The 17234-nt window shown below is 65.1% G+C and overlaps 5 protein-coding genes across 5 annotated transcripts in view; 2 read left to right on the top strand and 3 right to left on the bottom strand.

Moving 5' to 3' along the window:
- Positions 1 to 1664, top strand: part of AMSG_10208 (CMGC/SRPK protein kinase) — a 2794-nt gene extending 1130 nt beyond the window's left edge. The window contains exon 2 of the mRNA XM_013897956.1: positions 213 to 1664. Within this exon, the coding sequence (XP_013753410.1) occupies positions 213 to 1651 (1439 nt within the window). The 3' untranslated portion in view covers positions 1652 to 1664. The remainder of the gene's footprint in view (positions 1 to 212) is intronic.
- Positions 1665 to 1680: 16 nt separating this feature from the next.
- On the bottom strand, positions 1681 to 5108 carry AMSG_10207 (uncharacterized protein; the record flags this gene model as incomplete). The annotated part of the gene is made up of 2 exons (XM_013897955.1): positions 1681 to 2667; positions 2738 to 5108. 2 exons carry the CDS (start codon positions 5106 to 5108, stop codon positions 1697 to 1699), a joined length of 3342 nt encoding a protein of 1113 aa, XP_013753409.1. The 3' UTR covers positions 1681 to 1696.
- Positions 5109 to 5379: 271 nt separating this feature from the next.
- On the bottom strand, positions 5380 to 9973 carry AMSG_10206 (uncharacterized protein; the record flags this gene model as incomplete). Its single annotated transcript, XM_013897954.1, has 3 exons — positions 5380 to 9030; positions 9069 to 9554; positions 9584 to 9973. 3 exons carry the CDS (start codon positions 9971 to 9973, stop codon positions 5380 to 5382), a joined length of 4527 nt encoding a protein of 1508 aa, XP_013753408.1.
- A 212-nt stretch (positions 9974 to 10185) lies between these two features.
- AMSG_10205 (uncharacterized protein) lies at positions 10186 to 15174 on the bottom strand (the record flags this gene model as incomplete). Its single annotated transcript, XM_013897953.1, has 3 exons — positions 10186 to 14072; positions 14454 to 15077; positions 15109 to 15174. The coding sequence occupies 3 exons, from the start codon at positions 15172 to 15174 to the stop codon at positions 10206 to 10208; spliced, it is 4557 nt and encodes a 1518-aa protein (XP_013753407.1). The 3' UTR covers positions 10186 to 10205.
- Positions 15175 to 15999: 825 nt separating this feature from the next.
- AMSG_12331 (uncharacterized protein) overlaps positions 16000 to 17234 on the top strand; it is a gene marked incomplete at both ends in the record, with an annotated part of 10276 nt that continues 9041 nt past the window's right edge. Inside the window, one exon of the mRNA XM_013898000.1 lies at positions 16000 to 17214. Within this exon, the coding sequence (XP_013753454.1) occupies positions 16000 to 17214 (1215 nt within the window). The remainder of the gene's footprint in view (positions 17215 to 17234) is intronic.

The following is a 17234-nucleotide window of genomic DNA, read 5'->3' as shown; positions in this document are numbered from 1 at the left end:
GTCCGTCGTGATCGGGGTCCCTCCTCGCACCCTACCCTCGACCACTACCCCTACGCCCGGGTTCCGGCCTTCGCCACCACCTCGCCCCCCTCCCTCCCCCCCCCCCCCCCCCTTCCCCTCCTGCCACTTTCACGGCCTTTTCCCGCTTTCTGGCATATCACCGCCTCACCCCCCCCCCCTCCTCCCCTCTCCCTCTCCCACCTCTTCCACAGGCGGCTACCACCCGGTGGACATTGGACACACGTTCAACTCGCGGTTCCGGGTTGTGCGCAAGCTCGGATGGGGCCACTTTTCGACGGTGTGGCTGGCGCTGGACGAGGACTCGGGCCGGTATGTGGCGCTCAAGATTGTCAAGTCGTCGCCGCACTACATGGAGGCAGCGGAGGATGAGGTGAAGCTCCTTGCCCGTGCGTCTGAGCACGATGTGGGCGGCAAGCAGCCTGTGGTGCACCTCATCGACCACTTTGTGCACTACGGCCCGCACGGCAAGCACGTGTGCATGGTCTTTGAGGTCCTCCACTGCAACCTGCTCCGGCTCATCAAGCAGTCCAACTACAATGGGCTCCCACTGGACATTGTGCGGCGAATTGCCAAGCAGGTCCTCGAGGGCCTTGCCTTTCTCCACGACGAGTGCGGGATTATTCACACGGACCTCAAGCCGGAGAACGTGCTGCTCACGATTTCCGAGGAGGAGCTTCAGGAGATGGCGGCCACGCCGCCAAACCTGGCGCACGTGCGTGGGTTCGGCCGGCGGCGCGACCGCAAGCTGCGGCGCAAGCAGTCCAAGGCCAAGAAAGAGAAGAACAAGTCGAATGCGTCACTCAACGGCAAGGGCGGCGACGGCGAGCGTGCGACGCGCGGAACCGAGGCGACGCGGGCGTCCGAGGACGCGGCGGCCGAGGGTGCGTCGGCATCCGAGTCGCGGTCGCCGTCCAAGAAGCGACGGAAGGAGGTCAAGGTCGACCTCTCGACCAAGGTCAAGATTGCGGATCTCGGCAACGCGTGCTGGGTCGACAAGCACTTTACCGACGACATCCAGACGCGCCAGTACCGGGCACCCGAGGTCATCCTCGGCGCTGGCTACTCGACCAAGGTGGATGTCTGGTCGCTGGCTTGCATGATTTTTGAGCTCTGCACGGGCGACTTTCTGTTCAACCCGCACTCGGGTGGCTACTACTCGCGTGACGAGGATCACTTGGCGAGGCTGATTGAGACACTGGGTCCCATGCCCCGCGCAGTCGCTACTCGTGGCAAGTATGCGCGGGACTTTTTCACCCGCCGCGGCGAGCTGCGCAACATCCGCAACCTGCGGGAGTGGCGCATCCACGCCGTCCTCCGCGAAAAGTACGGCTGGCCGCTCAAGGAGGCCGTCGCCCTCTCGTTCTTCCTTCAGCCCATGCTCGAGTTTGATCCCAAGTCGCGCGCCTCGGCCGCAGACATGCTCAAGCACCCCTGGCTCTCCCAGTCGACCGGCGACGCCGGCCCGGCACCGGCCCCAGAAACCGCCGACTCGGCCGGCCCGACCCAGCCGCAATCCGCCGACGACGGCCCGTCCGATGACGCCGCGGCTTCGTCCACCGCCGCCTCCTCCTCGGAGGCTGCTGCGGCAACGACGGCTGCCACCAGTGTCTCAGCCGCCAAGAATGAATGACCTAGCTCCCCCCTCCCCCTTCCCCTCCCCACTCTGAACGTAGTCTTACTTGTTGCGCTTGTGCGTCCGCTGCTTGTCAGCGTGCTCGACGAGCTTCTCAAAGATCTCCAGACCCTTGCGGGAGCGGACGGCGTTCATGAGGGCAAAGACCTTGTTCGGCTCGTTGGTCGTCGCGCCGTACTCTTCGAGCTCGTCCTCGGTCCGCGGGACCCAGAACGGGTCGAGCGGGTTGGTGGCAAACGAGGCAAAAGCAAGCTGAGGGGCGGCGACGCCGGTGGTCGAGCGCTGGATGCGGTCGGCGAGGCCAAACGACTCGGAGACCGGGAGCAGGGCCTCGATGACAAAGTACGGCGTGCCCTCGCGCATCGACTCGTTGAGAACCTTGCCGCGCCGCTGGAAAAGAAGCGCATAGAGCTTGCCCAGCGAGTCGGCGTTGGCCTGCACCTCGCACTTGTACATGGCCTCCATCAGCCGCGGCGACTGTGCGAGGAGCGCCTCGCCAGCTGCACTCTTCATAGCAGACATCATTTGCCCGGCAAGCGGGCCGTAGTTGGCGGCGGCGGCCGAGTTGACCTCGGCGCCGGCAATCCGCAGCAGGCCGACAACCTCAAACGCCACTCCCATCAACGGCTCGGCGCAGAGCGGGCCGGCCGAGGTCGCCAGTTGGAACCCGGTCGCCATCGACGACATGAGCTCGTCGACGAGCTCCGCATCCGTCGCCGCCGCGAGGCCGTTGAGCAGGACGTTGGGCCCGACCCGCGACGGGCCGAGCGCCGCCACCGCGTCGACGAGATGGCCCCATCCGGCGGCCTCAAACGCGGGTGCGAGCCCGGTCTCGCGCACCGCGTCCTGCGCCGCGCTCGCCGACGTGCCCATCGCGTCCTTGAGCGCATCGCGCGCGGCGTCAATGGCGCCCACTAGCGAGCCCGGCATCGGCGCCGCCGACACAAACACGGCGCAAGTTTTGTCAGCCGAGAGCGCGGCGACAACCGGCGCCGTCGGGCCGAGGTGGAAAGCTGCGCCGGCGAGCGGATGCTCGCCGGTTGCGGTAAGGTGCGCAGCGACGAGCCGCTCCGCCAGCCGCACCCCACGCAAGCCCGCGTCCGAGCCGCCCGGCCGCCGTGGTGTCGATGTCGCCGTCTACATCGTCGGCAGGCGCCGGCGCGTCGGGCGCGCTACTCGACGCGGCGCCGTCGGAATCCGAAGGAGCCAGAGAAGTCGCTGCTGACGAGCGGCTCGTCTCGTTCGAAGGCGTCGCGAGCGCCATGATTGGGTGTGCGAGGCCGGCGTCAGCGGCGGCGACGGCGGCGGCAGCGCGGGCACGAGCCTCGGGCGCAACGTCGGTGGCGGCACGCGAGTCGACGTTGGCATCGTCGACAAGCGAGACAACGGTCTCGCGGTACGGCACAATGGGGTCCGAGGCCCAGACGGCGCACTTTGCAAAGCGCTCACGGAGATCCTTGAGACACTTTTGCAGATGGAGTTCACCGGCAGCAAGAAGGACGTGCTCGCCATTGGCCTGAACAAGAACCTGGGCGCACGGGTCGGCTTGGTTGAGGATGCGCAAGCCGTCCTTGACCTTGGCCAAGTTAGCCGGGTTCCGCGGCTCGACCGCGACGCGCACAATGGGCGCGACTTGCTGCTGCATGGCGGTAAACGAGGGAACGGCGAGAGAGGTCGAGAGCGTGGCGGTGTTGAAGACCACATCCTCCAGCCCGCCGATGCCGCACACGTTGCCGGCAGGGACCGACTGAGCATACTCGAGCGAGCGGCCCATCATGAGGAAGAGCGTGGTGATGGTGATCGACGCCACGTGCTCGTCCGGCCGCCGCGGATCGTACTTGGGCCCGAGCACATACACCGTGTCGCCGACTGAGAGCGTGCCGGCAAAGACGCGGGTGAAGGCCACAAAGATGGTGTCGTCCGGCGAGCGCGACTGCGCCGGGGCGCTGGCGGCCGAGCTTGACGCCGCGGCTGCGGCGCGGGCGGCGGCGGCGTCGGCCTCGTCAAAGTCGTCGGGCAACGGGATGCCCGGGTCGACGTCGTCGGACGCGTCAGGCGCGCCGCCGTCCGCACTAGCGCTTGCTGCGGCGTCACCATCCTTCTCGCGCTGGCGCTTGTCACGGTACGCAGTGGAGATGACCTGCTCGGGCGCCGGAAGGGTGTCTGCGGCAAAGGCGACCATCTTGGAGACAAAGGCCAGCGTGACCGGAGCGAGCGGGTCGCAGGCGGCGACGGCGGTGCCAACGGCGGCATCGAGGTGGGCTGGCGGCTCGGGGCTCGCCAGCGTCGGGAGGAGCATGGGGAAGCGGAGCGCTTGCGCGGTGCGCGGCGAGGGAAGGACGGTGACGACCTTGTCGAGGATGGCCGGGGCAAGCGGGAGCCACTGCGCCATCATGGTCTTGGCGAGGATGCGGCGATCCTTGGAGCGGAGGACGCGGGCCGGAATGCGAAGTTTGAGCGAGGCCACGATCTTGTCGATCTTGTCCGGGTCGGGCGCGACGACCGACGCGGTGTAGACGGACCAGATGTTGGAGAGGACAAGCGAGACAAAGAGCGGCTTGAGCTTGCCCTTGGCGTCGTCGTGCTTAAGAATGGTCTTCTTCTTGGGATGGTAGTAGTAAGGGCCCCAGAGAGTGCGCGAGAGCGCCTTGCGCGACGCGCCCATCTTAGCTGCGTACAGCTCGACAAAGTGCTCGAGCGAAAAAGCCCAGCCATCGATGGCTGAGGCAAAGAGCACGTTACCGCGCTCGGGCGAAAAGTAGAGGTCCTTGTCGTCGGCGTCGGCCCAGATGTCGTCGTCGTTCGGGCTGTCGCCGGCAGCCGTCGTGCCGCCGCTTGCCCCATCGCTTGAGTTCGCGGCGGCCGAGTCGTACTTGGAGAGCAAGTCCGAGACAAAAAGAGTGCCTGTGATAACATTGACCTGCTCCAGCAGCTGGCGCATGTGCTCGTAGGCCTCCATGGGATCGAGCTTGAGCTCGAGGATGAGGCGATCGATCTTGTTAAAGACCAGAATCGGGGTGAGCTGCTCCCGCCAGGCCTGCTCGAGCACGCCATGAGTCTGCTTGGAGACGCCCTCGAGGACGTCGACGAGGACCAGTGCACCATCGCAGTTGCGGACAGCGGTGGAGACCTCCTGAGCAAAGTCGAGATGACCGGGAGAATCGATGAGATTGATGAGATGCGGCTGCGGCTTGTCTGCCTCCTTGGGCATGAAACCATGGAGAAGCGAGATGGCCGATGCCTTCATGGTGATGCCCCGTGCCTGCTCCTCGGGCGTCGAGTCCATGTATCGCACCTCTCCCACCAGTCGCGATGAGATGATCTGGTTGGTGGCGATGAGTGAGTCGGAGAGCGTTGTCTTCCCGTGGTCCACATGGGCGAGGATGCACACATTGCGCACGGCAGACGCATCCTGCTGCACCTTGCCCAGCATGGCCGGCGTGATGTACGGCATGCTCGCGGGGGGTAGGGTCGTGGGGTGGTGCCGGGTGTCGGGGTGGTGGCCGTCGGGGGGGTGGGTCCGACCTAGGTCGCGTGTGGTATGGTGGCGGTGGCCGAAAGAAGGATGGATGGCGTTCGGCACCAAAGGGGGGAGGGGGGGGAGGGGAGGGGGGGAGGAGTCAAATGGAACCGATCGATTGGAGGCGGAGAGGGGGAGAGGTATGGCGATCAGGGTAGGCTACGGGTGCTTCACTGGTTTCATCACATGCACACAATGTCGAATGTTACGAGGATGGCGGGGATGATGGGGTCGGTGGGGTCGGCGGGGTCGGCGGGGTCGGCGGGGATGGCGGTGATGGCGGTGTTGGCGGTGTTGGCGATGTTGGCAGAGGCAGCGCAGATGGCGGCGACGGCGGGGCTGGCGAGGTCGGCTCACACGACCCAGACGCCGACGACCACGACCCAGACGATTCAGACAAAGACGGCGGCTGGCCTTGCCAGAGCGACGATGTCGAGTCGAACGAGCTGAAGGCATCTGAAGGTGGGCTGCGTGATGGCACACGTTGAAGCGAGGCTATTGCCGGTCCGTACTCGTCGGAGACCGAGTGCGATATCCGGTACGACTGGTGGTGCGCCCAGCGCTCGACAATGGTGCTCTCACCCTCACCGGGTACGGTCACATTCAGCCGCGCGCCGGCAGCGGTCACCAACTCGGACAGCTCCCACGGTGGCGATTGAGCCAATGACGACGATAGTGAGAGCGACGACGACAGCGAGAACGACGACGATGTCGACGACGACGTTGTCGGTGACGAGAGCGATAGCGAGACAGCGCCCGTCGCGTCCATCAGCGTGCCCGGGAGCACCTGGGTGGCCGCCGGCGAGATGAGCGATGGGAGCGAGAGCACGTTCTCGGCAAGGAGCTCACGATGAGCTGCGCGGTTGGCCTTAGCCTCAGCCTCGTGGTGTCTGGTGCGGTCTGTCGACTCGGATGAGGTCGACAATACACGTGTGACCATCACCGCTATATCGTCGACCTTGGTCCGCCGCTTGCGCAGCTGGAGCCCGGCGACAGTCCGGCATACCCACACGGCGCAGCCACCGACACCGACCATGGCGATGACAAAGACTACGAGCGAGGCGACACGCCCGGCGCTCTCACTCATCGTGTCCGCTACCAACTGGTTGAATATCGCCACCGTTGCCGCTGTCGCGTAGGTTGCGGCCAGCACCACGTTCCGCCATGGCGCTCGCAGCGGGCGGACAACCACCACGACGCACGCGGCGCCGTAGAGCAGCACCGCAGTCATCCCGGCCTGGGCCCACTCGGCGTCGCGAAGAAAGACGCTAATGGCGGCAACGACTGCAAACATGGTAAGCTGCGCCACTTGCCACCAGTACGCCTGCTCGTGGTATTGCTCTACAAGGTATCCGTGCCGCGCAAGCACCCGTGAGCTCCGTGACGTCAGCTGCGTCGTCACGTAGCCAAGGTACCGGAGCAGCCGCACGTTGAGCGCCACCGCTACCACGTATCCAAGCGAGTACAACACCAGCCCAGAGAGCGCAGTAGCAAACATCGCAATGTGCAAGCCGCGGAAGCACTCCAAGTTGCGCGCCGCGGCAACTACGAGATCACTACGGACTCCGTCCACGCAAAACATGGCCTCCAAGCACGCACTCGTCACAGGCAAGTACATCACGTCGGCCAACAGCATTAGCGCCCGCGGCAGCCGGTCCGAAAACTGGGCAGCTCGCGACCGACAGCAGAGCAACAGGTTGGCAAGCACACCACAGGCAAGCACCACCAAAGCCGCCCATGCGCCCAGCGTCCCGAAGAATACCGCCTCGTACGAGCCGGGGACCATCTCGCATCCAGGCCGCACAAACTGCAGGTCCATCGCCGCAATAGAGAGAAGCTGGTACCCATCTGCAAGGGTCTGCGCCACCGCGCCGGCGTTGGCGTTGGCCACCGAGTACACTAGGACCATCGCGAGCAGCGCCTGGGCCGCATAGTTCAGATGGGTGTCCGAGAGCATGACCATCGCGGCAAGGAGAAGCACGACAAAGACCACATTGGCCGCAATGAGCACTCCCGACAGCACCCTCGAGTTCGAGCACGGCACACACCGCGTGCCCAGCTGATAGTAGCCGACATCACACTCGGCACACATCCGCCCGCGGTAGCCGCTTCCGCACCCGGATGCCTTGCCACCCACACATCGCTCTGACGCCGGCGCTCCGCATGCCGCCACATAGCCGGCATACTCGGCCTCGGTCCAGTAGCCAGGACGCGGCCAGAGCCGGTAGCCGCCGGGGCAGATGGCGCCGATCGGACAAGGCCTACATGCGACACCGCGGCCAAAATGGCCCTCGTATGGGCAATCATCAGTAAAAAACAACTCGGTGTACGTCGCCTCCATACCCGTCGCCGTCTCGGCAACCGTCACCGTGAGATAGCCCTTGGCCATCACCCGCGGCAGCATGAGCCTGAGCTCGGTCCCGGACTCGGAGACCGTCATCGACGCACCGTCGACAGGCGTGAGCTGCGAAGCAACATTGACCGAGAGGTCTCTCGCCAGGTTCCGCCCGAGCAGCGTGACCACAGAGCCGGCCATTGCCGCCACGCGTGGACTAGTGCCAGTCACAAGCGGCCACGACGCCGAAACAATGCGGGCGGGCGATGACAGCAGCGGCTCGGCCGACGGCGGATACGACGTCGACCGCGTTTCAGACGCATCGATGCGGAAGGTCACGGCTGCATCGGCCGAGTTGGCCGACACGTCGTCAGAGAGAGCGGCAATGCAAAAGTGCTGCGGAGCGCTCCAAGTCTCCGGGCCAAAGTCAAAGCTGCGTGACTGCGCATGGTCAAGACCAACCGGCAGTGTCGACGTGATCCGGAGTGGTGGCACGTGTGTGTCGCCGTCCCACACTCCGCGGACAAGCCGCAGCCGGCTCGTCGACGTTTCGACAACAACTCGGACAGACGCTGGGTGCGCAACAGTCGCACCCTTGAGCCACGGACGCGACTGAAGCGCAATGGCCGAGCACGAGACATGCCCAGCTTCAGTAACGACTGCAGTACCCGGCGCCACTGGTGGCTCGTTGATAAGGAAAGATGGACGGATCGGGACTGCGAGATCAAATGGTGTAACGTCGAGGCTGTCGCGAGTGACGTCAAGAACAATGACCGAGACGGGAGCAGGCGCTGGCCCGAGCGAGCGCAAAAACGCCGGATCAGAGTCCGGCGCAAAAGAGAACAAAACATTGACGGTCACCGCGCCCTCGGCAGCAAACGCATCGGCAGGCGCCACCAGGGCTAGCTCCTGGAAAACGTTCCAGTTTGAGGCGTCAAAGCGGAGCTGGATGGCTCGGGACGTCGATCCTGGGAGTGCAGCTGGCGACGAGAGCACAAGATGCGGCGGGCGACCAGGCTCGATTGGCACATCGGCGCTGGCAGCAAGAGCGACTGCGATGACAACCTCGGCAGCCGGCTCGCGGGTGAGCTGCACAAGCAGCGGCGCGGTCTCGCCCTCGCGCAACCCGCCAAGCGAGACCTCTGCCCCGCTGGTGAGTGGGAGGACGGAGCTTGCCGTGTCGTCGACGACAATCAGGCTGGCCACTTCTGTCCCCCACGAGCCGGAGAGCTTGGCCGACGGCTTGAGCACAGGGAACGACCAGCCGGACGCGTCGTAGATCGGGACCGAGCCGGTCGGCAGCACGGTGGTCGATCCGATCTGGAGGCGAGACGCACCCGCCACAGGCTCGCCCAGCGTGATGACCAGCTCGGTGCCATCGGACGACCACACGCCGACTAGGTCTGGTGAGAGCGCGGCCGAGAGCGGGACCGGGTTTGACGGCTGCTCGTCAGCGGCGTATACAACTGCAAAGGCCGCGTCGAGGACAGCGACAGATGCCAGCGGCGGCGCGTTGGTCGGCTGTGAAAAAACAGCGTGAGCGTATCGCCGGCCGACACCACATCGTCTGCGTTGTCGGGGTCATGGGCGATGAGCGCGACAATGGTCGGCGCCGGTGCCCGCGGTGGCGGCGGAGGCGATGCCGGCGGCGGCGGCGATGGTCGGATACACATCGGCGGCTCGCGATCGTACGCCCCGTCGCCCTGGCATACTATGCTGATTCCGGCAGCCCGGCTGAGCAGACACCAGTACGTCGCTGTATCACCTGGAGCCATTCGCTCGCCCCCCGCCACCGACGACGAGCTGAAAAAGGTTCCACCGCGAACGTGCGGCGGCATCGGGCACGAGGGGCAGATGGTGAGCGAGCCGCCCATCATCTCGGCCGTCGACGTGTTGACTGCACCCAAGGATGAGGGGAGCACGGTACTCGAGGCCGAGAACGAGCGGGTGTACGAGATGCCACCATCGCAGGTGAGCGCCGGCAGCGCCGCCGGCTCGCGGTACATCACGCCTGTTTCCGACGACGTCACCGCCAGCGCGTAGTACTTTCCGCCACCAACGGCAGCTTCTGGACAAGCTCGACCTCATAGGCGTCTCCGCCGATGGCATTGATCGAGCTTGTGGTAGTATCTGCAAAAACTCTGGTGTACGCCGCCGGCGTGTCCGAGCTCGCGGCGTAGAGCGCGTAGGTGACCGACGACGGCGGTGAGGAGAAGCGGAGTGTGGCACCGCAGAGCGTGGCATTGGCCATGGTGTCCGGCGAGTGATAGAAAAAAGCGTTTGCATGCAAAAAACCCGTCATCGCCTCGGCATCGGCCGTTCCGCCCCAATCCACGGTGCAAACGGCTGCGCCATGGCTTGCAGGCGCGAGGGCGGCAAGGACGAGCACGAGGGCGACCATGAGGCCGGCAGCTGCAACGGAGTTGACCAGCGCCGAGAGTGGGCGCAAGGAGGCCACGGCCATGCTCCCTCCACGGTAGGTAGCACGGCGTGGGCGGGCGGGAGGCGAGTGACGTGGAGAGTCACTTGCAGCGAGTAGGGGGTGTGGAGGCCGGCGTGGAGGCCTCGGCCGGCGTGGTGTGGCGTGGCGTGGCGTGGCGGCGTTGCTGTCCCGGTTGCCGGACGCGGCGAAATTGGTGGCATTTCGCGCTACTTGGCAAACGCCTTCACGACGGGTAGGAGGCAGCAGAGCAGGTTTACGACCGCGAGCGCGGCGTCAACTGGCGATCGGCGGAGCTTTCTCTGCGATGCGACAACGACATCGGGCGCGGCTTGGCCGAGGTCGAGGTGAATGCAGTGGGCGATCGCCGCAGAGTGCGGCTGGAGGTGCGAGCTGGCGAGCGCGAGTGCGAGCTGGGCTGCGGTTCGAGGCCAGAGCGTGACTCGGATCGGTGGCTTCTGAGGCGCGATGGACTGGTTCTTCCGCCCACCGCTGCCGACGCAAGCGTCGACTTTCGAATAAAGACGCTGTGCGTTCCGTCGACGGACATTTGGCGGACGTGCAGTCGGCTGGAGAGCACAACGTGTCCCGATGGAGACCTAGTTGCCATTGTATCGATCGAGCGCAACTGGCGGAGAGAGTTGGTGCCAGCGCCGCCGGCGCCTGAGGTGTTGCGCCGTGAGCGACGCTGTCGCCGTGCCGTCTGGCATGTGTCGGGCGCCATGTGCGACGCGGATATGCTGCTTGACACTCGCTGCGATGTCTTCCGCAAATCCGAGGTGAGGTCGATGGTCAGCGCGCGCTTGAACGGCTTGCTGCGTGGTGAGCGCGGACTGATCCGGCTACGCGGGCTCATCGCCGTGGGCGGTGCGACTAGGCCGCTCGACTGCTGCTGCGCCAGAAACGGGAGCGGAGCACATGAGCCTTGTTCCTCAAGCAAGTCAGCAGGCACTGGTGCAGCCGCTGCCGACGACGACACGGACGACGACGACGAGATCGCAGACGAAGTTGACGACGTCGACGAGCTCATCGGCTTAAAGTCAGAGATACTGCGGTCTACCACCGCTGGCAGCTGGTGTGAGTTCAGGCTTCGCGAAATCGATGCAATGACAAGCGAGGCCGAGGCGCGCAAGTCCTGGGAGGCCTGGAACTCCAGACGGGCGGCGTCGAGAATGTCGGCAGGCGGCCGCGAGTCGGACGACGCCGTCGACGCTGATGATGACGACGGAGCCACGGTCGGCGCCGCCAGATGCGATTGGGACAGCGCCACCACCTTTGAGCGACGGCGAAGGCCACGAACAGCGGTCAAACCTGCCCAGGCAAAGCCAGCTAGCATGGCCGAGAGCGCGATGAAGAACACCACCCGCGACAGGGTCAAACCCAGCGAGCGCGAGACGAGCGAACTGGCTACAATCTGGTTGCTCATGGTCGAAAAGGCACCAGTCAAGTAGGTGCCAGCGGTGACTCCGTTCTTCCACGCGACTTTTGCCGGACGGAGGACGAGGGCTAGGATGGCGACAGCAAAGAGAGCGGATGCCGAGATGCAGGCCTGGATCCACTCAAAGTCACGGAGGAAGACGTTGGCTAGAGCGATGGAGCCAAAGAGAGCCAGCTGAGCCAGGATCCACCAGTACATCGACTCGGTATACTGCTCAAAGAGGTAGCCGTAGCGGGCGCGGACTCGGGCATGCGCCTCGTCGTCGACGTTGGATACCAGACCGCTTGCCGCAAACGATCGCAGCTTGTACATAACGAGCAGCGGAAAGCCAGCGGCGTATGCTATGACGCCAATGAGAGCAAGAACAAACATTGGGCGGTGCGAGCCTTTGAGGCAGACCATGTCGCGGGCGGCGGCCACGACTCGGTCGCCCCCAGCGCCCGGGACACAGAACAGGGCCTCGAGAAAGGTGGTCGTCAGCGTGATGTAGACCATGGTGCTAAAGATGAGAAGCGCGCGTGGGAGGCGATCGGCGTAAAAAGTGGCGGCGGAGCGTCGAAGTCGCAGCAGCATTGCCAGCGTGGCCACGACCAAGAGAGCCATGGCGGCGCACATCGAGACCGCACCGTAGAAGAGCGCTAGGTACGAGCCTGGGATGGTCTCGCACCCCGGCCGCACAAACCGGAGGTCCATGGCCACGATCGAGAGCAGTTGGTAGGCCTCGGCAAGGAAGCCGTCCATCGCACCCGCATTGGTCTTGGCCACCGAGTACACCATGACCACCGCGAGCAGCAGCTGGGTCGCCACGTTGAGGTACGCATCCGAGAGCAGAACCACGGCGGCGAGGAAGAGGAGGCCAAAGACCACGTTGGTGAGGATGAGGGTGACGAAAACGACCTTGGAGTCGGAGCACGCCACGCATCGTGAGCCGAGCTGGTAGTAGCCAACATCGCACTGGGCGCACATCCGCCCACGGTAGCCACTTCCGCACCCGGATGCCTTGCCACCAGCGCACCGTTCAGATGCCGGTGATGCACACGCCGCTACGTAGCCGGCGTCCTCAGCCTCGGTCCAGTAGCCCGGCTGCGGCCAGAGCCGGTAGCCACCGGGGCAAATGGCGCCGATCGGACAGGGACCACATGCGGTTCCGCGGCCAAACTGGCCCTCGTACGGGCAATCATCAGTAAAGAACAGGTCCGAATAGATTGCAAAGAGGCGAGTCGTGGGCTCAGTGACTGTAACAGCGAGATAGCCTTTGGACTCGACCGGCGCCGTCAGGAGCTGCAGCTCGGAACTTGGCGAGAGCATGGTGACGTTGGAGCGGTCAACGGGGGCCAATTGTGAGGCGATGTCCAGGTCGAGGTTGAGGCCGAGGTTGCGGCCAAGAAGAGTGACCATCGAGCCAGCCATGGCTGCCACCCGCGGACGGGTTCCGGTTACCAGCGGCCAAGACGCCGAGACGATTCGGATCTGCGACGGCGGGAGGGCGTTGATAGCTGGCGCAAACGGCGTCGACCTGGTTCCCGAGCCAGCGATGGCGTACGTGACAGCAACATTAGCCGAGTTATCTGGCTCGTCGTCTGTGATCGCGACGACACAAAACGGCTGCGGCAGGTTCCAGTTGGAAGCATCAAAGTCAACGTCGAGAGTAGCGCGGAGCGCAAGTCCGACCGGAGTCGCCTGGGTGATGCGGAGTGGCGGGATGTGAGCGGTGACATCCCAAGCGCCGCGGACAAGGCGGAGACGAGTAGTGGGCGTTTTGAGGGAGACCCGGACAGTTGCGGGGCGCGCATCGGCGCCCGCGCCTGCGAGCCACGGCGTCGACTGCAGCGCAATGGCTGAGCATGAGACGTGGCCCGCCTCTGTGATGAGAGTCGTGCCGGGCGCAACCGATGACTCGTCGGAGAGAAAGACGGGCGGAATGGGAAAGGGCAGGGTGTGCGGCGCAAGCGAGAGACCTTCCGGCGTTGCATCAACAACGACGGCGGTGAGGCGGGCGCCGGCAAAGGCAGCCACAAAGCTGGCATCGGAGCTCGGCGCTGGTGTCAGGGCGACAACAACTGCGGCAGGATCCTCCGAGGCGTAGGAGTCGGCGAGGCTCCGGATCTCGATTCTCTGAAAAACGTTCCAGTTAAAGGCGTCGAAAACGAGCCGGAGCGCGGCAGCCGGATTTGGTGCGGCGGTCGGTGAGGTAAGAGTGAGGTGGGCGGGACGGCCAGGCTCGATTGGCGAATTGCTGCCGTCGGCAAAGCTGAGGTCGATGGCAACTGCTGAGGATGGCGGCTTGGAGAGCTGGGCAAGGACGGAGAGGGCATCGCCCTCGACTAGTTCTCCAGCATCGAAAACCGACGACGGAGAGAGGCGAGTGATGGCACCGGTAGCGTCGTTGATGAGCATGAGCGTCGATGCGAGCGAGCCCCAGGTGCCCGAGAGCTTTGCCGACGGGCTAGTGGCGGGAAGCGACCAGCCGGTGGCAGTGGTAATGGCCACGGCGCCGGTCGGCACAACGATGGTGGAGCCGATGCGGAGCTGCTGCGCCGAGGCGGATGGCGTGCCGAGGGTAATGGTCAGGAGCTTGCCGTCGGCAGACCACGCGCCGGAGAGCGACGGCGAGAGCGCGACCGAGAGCGCGACCGGACTCGCCAGATCGGCAGCGGTGAAGGCGAGCACGAAAGCGGCATCGAGCTCGGTGGCGGTCGGCAGGTGAGGGGTATTGGTGGGCGAGGAAAAGGAAAGTGTGAGTGTGTCGCCGGCAGAGACAACTTCGTCAGCGTTGTCAGGATCGTCAGCGATGAGGGCGGTTATGATCGGGCCGGGCGCGCGGGGCGGCGGCGGCGAAGGCGGCGGAGGAGGCGATGGAGGGGGAGGAGGCGGCGGAGGAGGCGATGGAGGGGGAGGAGGCGATGGTGGTGGCGGCGAGGGCGGTGGTGGCGGGGATGGAGGGGGAGGAGGAGATGGTGGCGGCGGCGAGGGCGGCGGTGGTGGAGGAGGGAACGGAGGTGGGGATGGTGGAGGGGAAGGCGAAGGAGGAGGCGGAGACGGAGGCGGTGGCGGTGAAGGTGGGACGCATGTTGGCGCAGCTGTGTCGTATGTCCCATCGGAGAGGCATGTGGCGGTGAGGCTGCCGACTGGGTTGTTGGGCGCATCACAGGCGTAGGTGACGACGTCGCCGGGCGAGACCCGGGCGCCGCCTGCGACAGACGAGGTAATTGAGACCGAGCCACCAACCGGCGGCTGCGGGGTAGGACACGAGGGGCAGATCGTCAGCGATCCGCCCATCAGCTCCGAGGTCGAGGTGCCGAGCGAGGCGAGCGAGGCCGGTGGCGAGAGGCCGGCGCCCGAGAACGATCGCGTGTACGAGATGCCACCGCTGCAAGCTACCGCCGGCAGGGCGATGGACTCAGCATACGGAGAGCCTGTGGAAGCGGAGGCGACGGCGAGGGCGTAGTGGGTGCCTGCGACTAGCGGTAGGCGCTCGGCGAGGACAAGGTCGTACTCGTCACCACCGAGCGCGTCGACCGAGATCGGCGAAGTGTCCGCAACGATTTTGGTAAAGTCGGCCGGTGTGTCCGAGCTGGCCGAGTAGAGCGCATACGTGACGCCTGTAGGGAATGTCGAGAAGCGGAGGGTGACGCCGCAGAGGTTGGCGGCCGAGAGCGAGTCCGGGAGGTGGTAGACAAAGGCGTTGGCCTGGACGTGGGTGATCGTGAGAAGGGTCGACGTTCCGGGCCATGCCGTCGAGCATGTTGCCACGGCCGGCGCCACAGGCAGCGGGGCAAGCACGCATACTAATAGAAGTATGGCAAGGATGCAGCAATGAGGCCGTGGCCACGGCATGACAGCGTGGCGTGTGTGTGTGTGGAGGGGGGGGGGGGGGGGGGGAGGTTGAGTCGAGTGTTGCGTTTGGCAGATATTGCTCTTAGCGGCATCTGGTCAACAGCTGGTCAAGACTCGTGTGTGGAACAATTTTTTGTTTTTGCGGATTGGGGTGATTGGGCGATGTTGGTGGGAGAGGGGTGATGATGATGCAGATGGTGTGGGATGTGTTGTTTGGTCATGGGCGTGCGGAGGTGTGTGATGAGGTGTGTGTTGTGTGCTGTGTGTTGATGGTGGTATGATGTGATGATGGTGGTATGATGTGATGTGATGTGATGTGATGTGATGTGATGTGATGTGTTGTGTTGTGTTGTATGTTGTGTGTTGTGTGCTGGTGGTGGCAATACTGTATTGAGATGGCCATTCTCCTTGAAGTGCTTGCAGTGTCGATGGTTCTTGGCTTTGTCGCCAGCCACTGAGGCTCTGGTGTCCCTTGGAAGATGACATTGTTCAACCATCGTTCATTCGATCGTTCGATCGTTCGACCGTTCGATCGCACCATTGTTCGAAATCGATATCAATCGTTGCTCGCCGTAACGCCAGTCGCCCATCCCACAACACCACAGCTGGAACTCACTCCCTCACCCACGACCCACACACGTCTCAAGACAACAACAAGTAGTATGCCCCCCACCTCTGCCCCCTTCCCCCCCCTCCCCCTCCCCCTCCCTCCCTTCTTTCCTCTCGCACTCACTCAATGCCCCCCCCCCCCCCTGTCCCTTGCCCGCCCACAGTCATGTCTGCAGGCCCAAGCGAGGAAGTCGGTATGGAGGTCGAGCTGACGGGCAGCGCGCTGGCGGTGGATCAGCTGGTGGCGGTGGCTGGTGATGTGGAGGGGACGATCAAGGCGAGTAAGAGCGCGATGTCAAGTGTGGCGGATTCGCGCAAGACCATGGAGAAGCTGCTGAAGAAGAAGGAGGCGGTGGTGGCCGATGTCAACTCGGGCTGCGGCGGGGCGTCGGCGGTCGGTGAGGTCATTGGCAAGAAGGAGATCAACATGGCGACGACCAACTGGTTCAAGTCGATGGTGGAGGAGGCGTACGCCGAGCTTCCGGAGGATGCGGGTGCCGAGGCGTACGCGTCGCCGCAGGCTGCGCGGATGATGGTTGTGCTCAAGATCAACGCCATGCTGAGCGGCGGGACCGGGGTGCGCAAGTCGCTGGTGCAGGCGGCGATCAAGGTGTTCAACGCCGGCATTGTGCCTGCGGTGCCGCTGAGTGGGAGCGAGGCCGGGCGGACGGCGGCGGCGATGGCGCCGCTGGTGGGCGCCGGGCGGGTGCTTGTGCGCGGCGAACCTGTGACGGCGACGCCGGAGCTGTTCAAGGCTGCAGGATGCAAGCCAGTCTCGCTGGCGGCCAAGGAGGCACTTGCGCTGACGAGCGGGACGGCGCCGACGACGGCGTACGCGGTGCTTGCGGCGACGAAGCTCGCGGTGCTAGTCGGGCAGTCTGCAGTGGTGTCGACGGTGTCGTGGGCGGTGCTTGGCGGGCCGATCCAGCCGTTTGACGAGCTTGTCCACATGGGCCGGCCGCACAAGGGCCAGCGGCAGATTGCGGACGTGCTGCGGACATTTGCGCTGCCGGAGATGTGGCACTCGGAGGCATACGCGGCGGCGCGTGCGGCGCGGAGCGACGCGGCCGACGCGGCCGGCGGAAGCCCGGCAGCGTGCCTGGCGGAGATTCCGCAGGTGTACGGCGCGGTGGCCGATGCTGCCAAGGCTGCGATGAAGACGCTGGGCGTGGAGATCAACGCGTGCGGCGACTCGCCGATGATGCTGGAGAGTGGGTCGCTGGCGGTGACTGGCAACTCGAATAAGGCGTACCCCGCACTGGCGGCGCAGAGCCTGGTGGCAGCGGCGAGCGAGCTTGTGGCGAGCATTGTGGCGCGGGCGGGCGCGGTCGGCGCGGACGCAGACGACCTGGCGCAGCTCGAGACGTCGGCGGCTGCGACGGTGGGCGCGAGCGATGCGGC

Source organism: Thecamonas trahens, assembly GCF_000142905.1.
Source record: "Thecamonas trahens ATCC 50062 unplaced genomic scaffold supercont1.61, whole genome shotgun sequence".
In the NCBI taxonomy this organism is placed as follows: Eukaryota; order Apusomonadida; family Apusomonadidae; genus Thecamonas; species Thecamonas trahens.
The sequence above is the reverse complement of the archived record's forward strand: the minus strand, read 5'-3'. Positions and strand labels throughout refer to the sequence as shown.